We start from the raw sequence: 10,278 nt of genomic DNA, 5'->3' as shown, positions 1-10,278 counted from the left end.
GTCGTTGATTGGTACGACGAGTTTGAGACAAGTTCAAGTCAATATTCACCTCCTAGGAACTATGTACAGTAGTACAAACGATTGAAATCTCAAGTCGTCAGTTCGTAACGTGCTATGCTCCGTGAGCGGTACAGTATCCTACAATTTGTGGCCATCCCAAATACACCCACCTAGACATACAGTACCTCTGCGTGCTTCTGCTCGAAATATATTACGCCTTCACACCAAGCACCATGACCTTATATGCACAATACTGAAGCAAAGAGCTCATCGCCCCTTACATTGCTGCAAATATATCAACGTAGAAACCTTCGTTGGTCTACCGTACCGGTAGTACAGTGTAGTACATACTTCGAAGTATTAAGAGTTGGCAAGTTGAAATATCTACTGTACCGCCACGCTTAAACCAGTTTCGCAATCTCGCGGATGTGGGGGTTGTCCTTATCGTCTTTACGACACCAACTGACAATTTGTAGTACGAACATATTCCGTGGATCGGTCATTTACGAATTCTCCATGCAGGTCGACAACAACTTGGATTTACAAGAACGCGTGTCGTACATCCACTCGGACACGACCAAAGACGTTGACGGGTACGCCGAGGCGAAAACCCCCAAGGACCTGGACGACACCCTTGAAAACGGGGGGGCGCTGGCCGAAGGGGGGGCGCTGGACTTGTTCTCCCGCGAAGCGTTTGCCCTGTTCATGCAGTACGGCGCCATCGGGGTCATCTACGGCATGATCCCGTCGCTCAACTACCCCATCTTCAACATTTACCTCAACTTGGAGGGGTACCAAACCGCATCGTACGGCGTGCTCATCGTGGTCGGGTGGTCGTTCAAGGCAATATTTGGCATGTTGTCCGACTGCGTCCCCATCTTTGGCTACCGTCGCAAGTCGTGGATGTTGATCGGGTGGACCATCACAATGATCTGTCTGAGTGTGATGACGTTTTCGTCGTTGGGCGAGCCGTTTTGCAATCGCGAAAAGACCAAGTACTGCAGCACGCCGTTGGAAAAGGTGCCCGCGGCCGAGCTCCAGCACTTTAACCTGGACGCCCCCAACAACGGCACGCTGTTCATCATTCTGTCCATGTTTGTTGCGTTTGGGTACGTCTTGGCGGCGTGTGCGTCGGACGCGATGGTGGTCGAGTACGCCCAGCGAGAACCTGTGGCCATCCGCGGCCGCGTCCAGACCGCCATCTACGTCGTGCGCACGCTCACTGGCATCCTCGCGTACTTGGTGACTGCGTTCGGGCTCAACGGCCCCAACTACGCCGGATCGTTTTCGTTTGCGTTGGCGCCGAATGCTCCGTATGGCATTTGCTTGGTGCCGTGTGTGCTCGTGGTGCTCTCGACGGTATTCCTCCTCGTGGAGAAGAAGAGTCCGCCCACGTCTGCGACAGAGTGGTTCCAGGCGTTTTGGGAGTCGTTGCAGCGTCGCGTGATGTGGCAAATCTGTTTGTTCCGATTCTTGAGCAACTTTTTCAACGGCATCGGCACCACGGCGGGGTCGCCCATCTCGACCTACTGGGCGGGGGTCGAACCCCTCAACGATTCGCTCTCGAGCATCGTGGGCAGTTTGCTCTTTGCTGGCATTTTGGTCATTGTGGCCAAGTGGGGGCTCAACTGGAACTGGCGCTACACGATCGCCGCCGGCACCGTCGGGGTCATCGTCATCGACGGCTTTGTCGTGTACATGACCATCTGGGACGTCGTGCGCAACCAGTGGTTCTACACGGGCGTGGCGCTGGCCGACACCATACCTTCGGGTGTCCGCTTCATCGTTGCCACGTACGTGGCCGTGGAGATCGCCGACAAGGGCAACGAAGGCGCCACGTACGGCCTCATCTCGACCGTCAACAACCTCGCGGGGCCGTTTGCCAGCATCTTTTTCAAGTACATCAACTCGTACTTCAAAGTCCGCCAGAACGACATCAAGGCCGACACGCTCGAGGTGCGGTGGGACGTCACGTACGTGTTCTTGATTTCGTACTCGTGCAAGATCGCGTCGCTGTTTTGGCTGTTCATGCTGCCCCCCCAGAAGCAGCAAGTGCAGGAACTCAAGGCCCGCGGGGGCAAGAGCAAACTCGCCGGCGTAATCCTCATCACGTTTTTCACGGCGGCCTTGGCGTTCTCCGTGACCACGAGCGTCATGTCCATCTACCCGTCGACGAAATGCTACCGCATTGCCGGCGGCAACGGCGTGTTGGACCCCAAGACGAGCAAGTGCCCCATGCCCAAATAGTCATGTGTCTAGGTCATAAAGGAGTTTGTTGTGGTACTAGTAGTAATTATATAGATACATCATCGTTGATTCACATGCAAGTAGTACTCTTGTACAATTCACAGTAAGCTGATCCTTCTGTGCATACATACTACTTCGAAGTAGTTAGTATATGTACTGGTATGCATTTGGGTATTTGGTTGTGTGTCAATTCATTCTCCATGTCGCTCCAGTTTAGAATATAATAAATACAACAGTACTACGTACTCGGTTAGTCGTACTAGTATGTTGCGTGGTCACTTTTTATTATACGAATACGAGGACGAGTAGGACGGGCCAGTACTACTAGTACTACTACTAGTACTGCTGCCATTGGTGTTAGGTCGTTTGGCACTGTCAAAATGCTTTCCATTGCCACTGGCGTGCATCAACCTTCGCTTCTTGTTGTCGAGCAGCGGGTCGATGATTTGCACGGTCAACAACAGGTCTGGATCTACTGACAGCACACCCGCCTTGTTATCAAACTCGCCGCAGTACCCCGGGGCACTGAACAGCGTCACAAGCTGGCGGTTCGCAAAGAACTCGTAACCGTCCTGCACGACTTGATGGGCGCGGCAGACCAGGTCTAGATCGTGGCGCTTCAAAAAGCCATCGACCACGTCCGGCCCAAAGGTATGGGACACGCCGCGATCGTTATCGCCCCAGCCGCGGATCGTAGGGTCGGGGTCGCTCCACAGCAAGTCGCACATGATGCCCGAGGCTTCGACTCTCGACAGCGGCCGAGGCAGGCTGTTGATCTGCTGCAGGTGCTCGAGATCTGGTGACAACCCGCCGTGCATGCACAGGATGCGGTCGGCCACGACGCCGGCCACGGGCAGCCACGCAAACGTGTCCGAAAAGTGTTTGTACAGCTTGTGGTCGAATCGACGGATGCATTCTTCGTAGAACCCGTACTGCTCGTTGATGTCTTCGCTTTCGTGGTTGCCCCGAAGCAGAAACACGTTGGTCGGGTACCGTACTTTGTACGCAAACAATAGCGAGATCGTTTCCAGCGATTGACGGCCGCGGTCCACGTAGTCACCCAGAAAGAGATAGTTGGCGTCGGGAGGGTACCCGCAGTGGTCGAAAATGCGCAGCAGGTCGGAGTACTGCCCGTGGATGTCGCCGCAAATCTTGACCGGCGCCTCCAACTCGATCAGCATGGGCTGGGACATGAAGATGTCCCGCGCCGCCTTGGACACAGCGTACAAGTCCTCCACCGCCAGGATAGCGTCGGCCCCTGGTTTGGCGTGCCGCACGTTCAGCAGCCGACCGATGATCGCGTCGGCGCGCGCTGGGTCCATTCGTAGAATTGGATGACGGCAATCGACGAACGTACTAGTAGTACTACTATGGTAGGTTCTAGTAGGTCAGCCGTAATTTAGTGTGCATTCCGGATAATTGAACAGCTCGCCACTACATCCGGATGGTTTTCAGCCACATCCGAAAACGTCAGGAGTTCTATTGTGAATTCGCTAATAAACTTCCAGAATTCGCGCGGTTTGTCTAATCAATATTGAATCACTCTGGACTTCTCATTGGTTGAATATAGATATCCTTTCTGTAAGAGCCAATCAAATCCATTCCAAATTGGATTAGCCAATAGCGTCGATTCAAGATTCGATTCGGCGGTGAGATTCGATTCGACGGGGTCTGGAAATCTGTACCGAATCCACAATACTAACGTTATTAATACTACGTAAGCTTATTAATAGTAGTAAGCTACTAGTACTGATTGCTTTATTAGTGTACATTTGAGGAAATTTGGCCTACTGTATCACGGCGAAAATTGCGAATATCGATTATGGCTGCCGAAAGCAGGCGTTCGTTCTGATCCTCTGTTATTTTAATAAAGCGAGTGCACATCACCTAGAAATTCCAACATTTCACAAAACCGATCTGCTACTATTTCATACTTATTTCGAGGTACGACGTACTACTTCAAGGTATTCATTTTTCAAAATTGATGTAAAACGAGGCATAGTTTTCGACAGATCTCGTCGTGGTGAAGAGATATTACGTCTCAAAAAGAAATTTGGCGAAGAATTGGTCGAGTAATAGACTTTAAACCAAGTGGTATTTTGTGTACTAACCGGCTTAGGGCCAATGTGGGAAGGTTAGCGTGCACCGGGTTAGGGCCAATGTGGGAAGGTTAGCGTGCACCATATGTGTGTATAGTGACGTTTATTCGCGTTTATCAGCTAGCAAAGGAATCTTTTGAGCCTACAGCTAGCGGACTTCGCATAGTACAGTGTATACGTCGAACGGTAGACGTCCGAGTGCTGGGGGATGGTGGGGCATATTCGGCGACGATCTGCTCGGTCAGCACCTTCCACCAGATCTTGTTTGCTGCGGTTGAGCGGAGGGCCTGCAGGTTGGCGAGGCATGTGAGGCGCTGGAGCTCGTCGGGGACAGTCTTGAGGTCAGCTTTGAGCAAGCGTGGCAGCGATGTGATGGGGCGGCCGGGCCAAGGCTCAGCGACGGAAAAGTTGAAGTACCGGAGCATGGACTTGTAGGCCGCTAGGGCCTCCTTGGCCACATCCTCCGGGGTTGACGGGACACTGGAGGATGTGACCAAGGAAGCCCCAGTGAGAGCGGAGCAGGTGGTGGCGCAGTGGCACAACAGGCGTACAGCGCCGCGTTTGACGTGCACCATAACAACAGTTAAGCCTCAAGAATCGTTCGCTGTCACATCCTTTGAAGGGTGTAGATACCATAGTTGTTACGTTAAGATTAAAGTATTGGATTAAATACCTGGTTTAAACTAAAAACCTAAAGTGCACATACTATAATAGTATGTAGTACATACTAGTATGTGCACGAATTGTAGTATGTAGTACATACTAGTATGTGCACGAATTGGTTTGCTTGGCGCCTTCAACAGTGGTCTGGTGGTCGTCCTATCAGTTGACGTTGACGAAAGGTCTCAAATCTGTCCATTTATCGCCAGAAACAGATTAATTTGGATAGTGCTCGGTGGCCATTCATTGGCCGAGCCGAAACTTTGCGTAGCCAATCGTGTGGCCGAAATAGTCTACCGAAGTCCAATAAGATACACCCTGTCATACACAAATTAGTCATTTTGAAATACACAAGCTTCTGATGGAAGGGGCAATTCCAGTGAGCAGCGTCAGCGGGTTCATCGTAGTGGGAATTGTGGCGGTTTACACTGTCAAAGTGATTTACCACCACATTCGAGGCGACTACCCCGCCCCCACGTCGTCACAGTTGCTCTTGAACGATCCAACAACAGGGTAAACATGTTCACTCTGTCAAACTTCGTGTTGTCATTAGTAATTCGTACTACGTGGTTGTAGCCCATTATCGACCCCACGACTCAAACGTTCCGACATTGAAGCACTGTACGTATATCTAGCAAAGTTCGCATTGATATAACGTAAAATATATTGAAACATTGAACTAACATCGTGGGATATACCTAGACTACACGACGTGCCAAGATGGTTGTGCTCTGTATGTGCCTTTCACAACATTGATACCCGATGGAGTTGCAGTTTATGCCACACTGCCAGAGGTACATACATCACTTTGTGTTAACTTTTGAAAATATATGCTAAGTCTTTGTTCGATGTAGACACGTATTTGATTCAAAACACTGTCACCACGACCACGGACCCTTCGCTAGCCCAAGAATCCGACCCGAAGAGCATGATGCTATTAGATCACGGCGCTCGGTCAGCGATGAACACTCTGTTTTACCTACGCTCACTCCTTCCCGAAGATCTCAATCCTCGTCAGAAAAGCGCACGGTTCGTTCGTTTGCACTCTCTCTATATATATATAATATATATATGTATTATATATATTTACCGTGGCGTGTGGGTTGTTGAATTAGTATGAGGAGGCAGTGGACTCGGTCCATGTCAGCTACCCACAACGGCAAAGTCGGATGGACACGCCACTTTGTAAACGCCCCAGCGTCTGCCACGTTCCCTGTCCACATCATTCAAGTGGTAATATATCTCCCGTATATTAACTAGCCGGTCGTATGCCAAAGAGATACTAGTAGCTCACGCTGTCGTGATGTTTGCTTTACTTGTAGACGACGAGCAATGGCGGCGCGGCGGCTACTGCCATGTGGCAACCCTTGGACGAGGCATGCTCTAGTAATACTAGTGTGTCGCCAACACTGTGGCCACCGTTGCTGCAGCTGTCCGATGAATCTTTTTCCGTGAAATACGCGTGGTTTCTAAGCCAATTGGCTGACTTGGTCGTGCCGTTCAATGAGCTGCATCTCACGCGGCAAAGCCACCGCGGCGACGACTTCCTCAATGATGTCATGCACACGCTCTTGGCTTTGGAAGGGTCGGAACTCTGTGCGATTGTGCGGGTCGAGTTTCAGGATGAAATCGGCCGCGATGCTGGGGGCCTCCAGCGCGAATGGTAAAATACAATCTTGTGTGTTTGGTTGCCATATAGAGTACTGTGAGTAGGGTTATTGTTGTCCATTTATAGTACCCCGAATTTGGACTTTTTGTGTGCATTCTCCAACTCGATCGATCGATTTTTCGTTGTACTGCATTTTGAATGTATAAAGTGGTCCTGTGGAGTTTGGTACATCACACTAATTGAAGTTCACTCGCGAATCTGACCGTAGCGTGCAATCTGATTGGCTCATTACTTCTGCCGATACACTTATTTGGTTTTAGAATATAAACACAACCATAACACAACATGTAGGTACTTGCTAGCTGCAGAAGCGATCATGACCAGTGGATTGTTTGTCTTGGTGAACCGAGACGACCAATCATATTTTATCAACCCCCACGCTGCCACAAGGTACTTGGCATTTTCACAACAATATATATATATATATATTCACGATACCTTGTACATTGCAGTCCACTTCCCCAAGTCGAGGCCTTCGAAGCTGTGGGCAGGTTTATTGGCCGAGCACTATTGGATGGCCAAGGCTTGTCGTTGCCGTTGAACCCCGTGCTTTTTAAAGGTACTTCATTATCGGAATGTGTGTTGGTCGACCAACACTCAAAATTGCCTTTAACATAGCAATCTTGGGGACGCCATTAACGTTGGACGACGTCGAGATGCTCGACACTCAAGTGTTTCAAAGGTACCGTAGAAATAAATACATACTTCAGACACATGATAGTACCGTGTCGATGTAGTTTGCGTTATGTATTGGAGCACGATAGCGTGGAGTCGTTGGCCCTGACGTTTGCAGTGACGGAAGATGTCGGCAGTGGAAAGCTCAATGTGGTGGAACTAGTGGAAGGCGGCGTGGACGTCGAAGTCACGGATGCCAACAAGCACGACTACGTGGAACGCATGGTACGACCGTAGTAAGTCAACCCTGGCGGTGGGAACTCATGGCCTGCACCTAGGTGCACCACTTGCTCTTCCATCGAGTTGAACGCCCCTTAGCCGCCCTGATTCAAGGCGTGTATGCGATCATCCCTCGGGAACTCCTTGCCCCGTTTGACCACAAAGAAGTACTGTTTTCCATTGGAACTGTATATCGTCGTCACATTGCACGTTACTAAGTGGGATATATGTGTACATACATATGTAGGTGGAGCTCATTCTATGTGGCTTGCCCGACATTGATGTTGACGACTGGAAAATGCACACGAACACGACGGACGCCGTGCGAACTTCGCCCTTGTGGACCGTACGAACCAACCTCCTCCCGTTGACCCCCCTACCCCCAGACTAAGGACATTGTAGTGGTTTTGGGAGATTGTGGCCGACTTGTCACTGGAAGACCGCGCCAAGTTTCTCCAGTACACGACGGGGTCGCCCCGAGTTCCGGTCCAAGGGTTTAGCGGTTTGACGAGCTACGACGGTCGAATCTGCCACTTTTCGATCCGAGGCGTGACCTACACCCAGGGGAAATATCCCGTCGTGCACACGTGCTTTAATCGCATCGACTTGCCAGCGTATCCGTCCAAGGCTGCTCTCGAAGAAGCGATTGCGATGCTGCTCTTGACCGATGCAACAGGCTTCACGTTGAACTAGCTCGACGACGATTGGTTAAAATAATGTCCATCTCAGTAACGTTAGTATTCGCCTAAAAAACATCCGTGAAGGATGATATGATTGGATAAAAATGAATGAAATGCTTCGTTTCGTACGCTTCTTCCACGCAAATTGTAATCCAACATAATTACCCCCACCGCTTCAGCACCTACTAGTATACGGTAGTACCATGGTACTTTGCAGGTGTGTGTGTACTGTACTTCGAAGTATTACCAATGATACTGTGCAGTAGAACCCTCCAATTAACTACGTTAGTGCGTGAAAAATACTAACGTTACATGTACCACTGGAGATGCTCTTTAACTAACGCTACGGCTGTTAGTCCATGTCGGAAAAAGATATGTATCCGGAAAAACTTTTTTCGCAATAAAATACATCAATCAATACTTTTTCGTTTTTTATGAAAATAAGTTCCAGACATGAGCGGACTATCCCAGGCTTGGATGGACCAACTACGCCTCAAAACTCGCTTGCATGTCTGAGTAATTCCGGGGAGAAGCAAGAAATCAACGAAAACACTCAATCATCTTGCCATCTTGCATATCGTCTAAGTCTGTCCCTGTTGCAACGTGCTGCTTCAAAATGTTCACGTCACACATGATAACACTAGTATGTTGGGATGCAATTGCCATATCTCTGACATGACGGTACCGTTAGTTTATCTAAGTCACTATCTATGTTATATGATATAAGCTATACTGCTATTAGAGCAACTCCACCCGTGGGATTTATCGAATGAGATTTATTCGGATAATGTACGGATAGATGCGAGATTTATTGGAGTCCCAGGGATAAATCTCAATTTCCCCACCCATGAGATTTATTCGATTCACACAGGCCGCTGCACTCTGTTACCGGTACATGTAGCTGCAACGAGTGCGGCAACTAATGAATCCCACATGACGACTACCACATCACATTCAATCGAAGGTTACAGTAGAAATCTATCATGTCGCATGCCGCAGTTCGACGCCATAAATTATCTCACTCGTCTAAAAAGGGGGCACACCTTTGAGCTTATCGATTATGGACTCTGACAAAGCAATCTACGTGGTACTCACTAATTCATTCATCCTGCAGGTGCCTCCATCAGGGGCGACTTGGTTGTCGATGCGATGTTGACGGCTGTGGCGGCGGTGTTAGCAGGGTGAACACGCCATTTGACGTAGGACTGTGAAAGTCGGTGGCGTTCAGAGGTCCAATTAAGCATCGACAGGGGTTATTGTACACGCGCACAGTTCACTGACGCCGCCGTCGCCTCTTGTGGTCGTTGCTCTGCCGCGTGGACATTGCATATGGAGTTCAATAAAATGGTAATTTTATGTATATTGTGTGATCGAACTTCAATTTACTATGTTAAATATTGCTTTGGATTATTAATTTTGATATTATATTCTTACTATGAATCCGGATAGCATAAATCTGATGGATAAATAGGGGGAAAAAGTCCTATTAATGTCATCCAATGTCACCACATGTCATCCACGCTTTTTATTCAACAATTATATTATATTAACCATAGTATCCAAGGTTGGTATTAATATTCAAAGTACAGTATATGATAGAAAAGTGAAAATAATAGGCTAATAGGATCGTTCTACCCATCGCAGCATTGATTTTTATACATTTCGAAATGTAACATTCGAAACCAATTACTACTACCTCCAGACGGAAATAGAAGTCCCTTTTCATTCTTAGAGGTTTTTTCAGATTTAACCGGAATTAATTACTTTATAGAATCTCTTTATACGTATCCGGATACGAGTCACGATTTTATACTGATTATATTATAGACCTGCATTAATTTATATTCTGTACAAAACATAGTTTAAATTGTTGCTGACTATTTGTTCATGCAGGTAGAATGCATGCAAACCACAAACATTCATAGAGTAGAACCGCCTTATCCATTAGGGTATTCATCTTTAAGGTATTATATTCCACAGGGATACGGATCATACAAAGACCTTTACAACAAGCATACTTAGGGCAAAA

General features: G+C 48.5%; 4 protein-coding genes across 4 annotated transcripts; 2 read left to right on the top strand and 2 right to left on the bottom strand.

The window, feature by feature from the left end:
• Positions 1-516: 516 nt before the first annotated feature.
• Positions 517-2,322, top strand: H257_08118 (hypothetical protein; the record flags this gene model as incomplete). The annotated part of the gene is made up of 1 exon (XM_009833905.1): positions 517-2,322. The coding sequence occupies one exon, from the start codon at positions 517-519 to the stop codon at positions 2,245-2,247; it is 1,731 nt and encodes a 576-aa protein (XP_009832207.1). The 3' UTR covers positions 2,248-2,322.
• A 180-nt stretch (positions 2,323-2,502) lies between these two features.
• On the bottom strand, positions 2,503-3,679 carry H257_08117 (hypothetical protein). Its single transcript, XM_009833904.1, has one exon. The coding sequence runs from the start codon at positions 3,567-3,569 to the stop codon at positions 2,523-2,525; it is 1,047 nt and encodes a 348-aa protein (XP_009832206.1). The 5' UTR covers positions 3,570-3,679; the 3' UTR covers positions 2,503-2,522.
• Positions 3,680-4,449: 770 nt separating this feature from the next.
• Positions 4,450-4,921, bottom strand: H257_08116 (hypothetical protein; the record flags this gene model as incomplete). Its single annotated transcript, XM_009833903.1, has 2 exons — positions 4,450-4,488; positions 4,532-4,921. 2 exons carry the CDS (start codon positions 4,919-4,921, stop codon positions 4,450-4,452), a joined length of 429 nt encoding a protein of 142 aa, XP_009832205.1.
• Positions 4,922-5,367: 446 nt separating this feature from the next.
• H257_08115 (hypothetical protein) lies at positions 5,368-8,348 on the top strand (the record flags this gene model as incomplete). The annotated part of the gene is made up of 13 exons (XM_009833902.1): positions 5,368-5,519; positions 5,583-5,627; positions 5,709-5,800; positions 5,861-6,035; positions 6,122-6,239; positions 6,329-6,669; positions 6,967-7,065; positions 7,128-7,234; positions 7,294-7,357; positions 7,413-7,575; positions 7,629-7,736; positions 7,817-7,915; positions 7,972-8,348. 13 exons carry the CDS (start codon positions 5,368-5,370, stop codon positions 8,260-8,262), a joined length of 1,854 nt encoding a protein of 617 aa, XP_009832204.1. The 3' UTR covers positions 8,263-8,348.
• Positions 8,349-10,278: the final 1,930 nt, after the last annotated feature.

The sequence above is a fragment of the Aphanomyces astaci genome (genome assembly GCF_000520075.1).
Source record: "Aphanomyces astaci strain APO3 unplaced genomic scaffold supercont1.17, whole genome shotgun sequence".
In the NCBI taxonomy this organism is placed as follows: domain Eukaryota; phylum Oomycota; class Saprolegniomycetes; order Saprolegniales; family Verrucalvaceae; genus Aphanomyces; species Aphanomyces astaci.
This window is presented reverse-complemented; position numbering and strand designations above follow the sequence as displayed.

Coding starts and splice junctions, on each gene's coding strand:
- H257_08117 (XM_009833904.1), bottom strand. CDS start 3,569: ATGGACCCAGCGCGCGCCGACGCGATCATCGGTCGGCTGCTGAACGTG.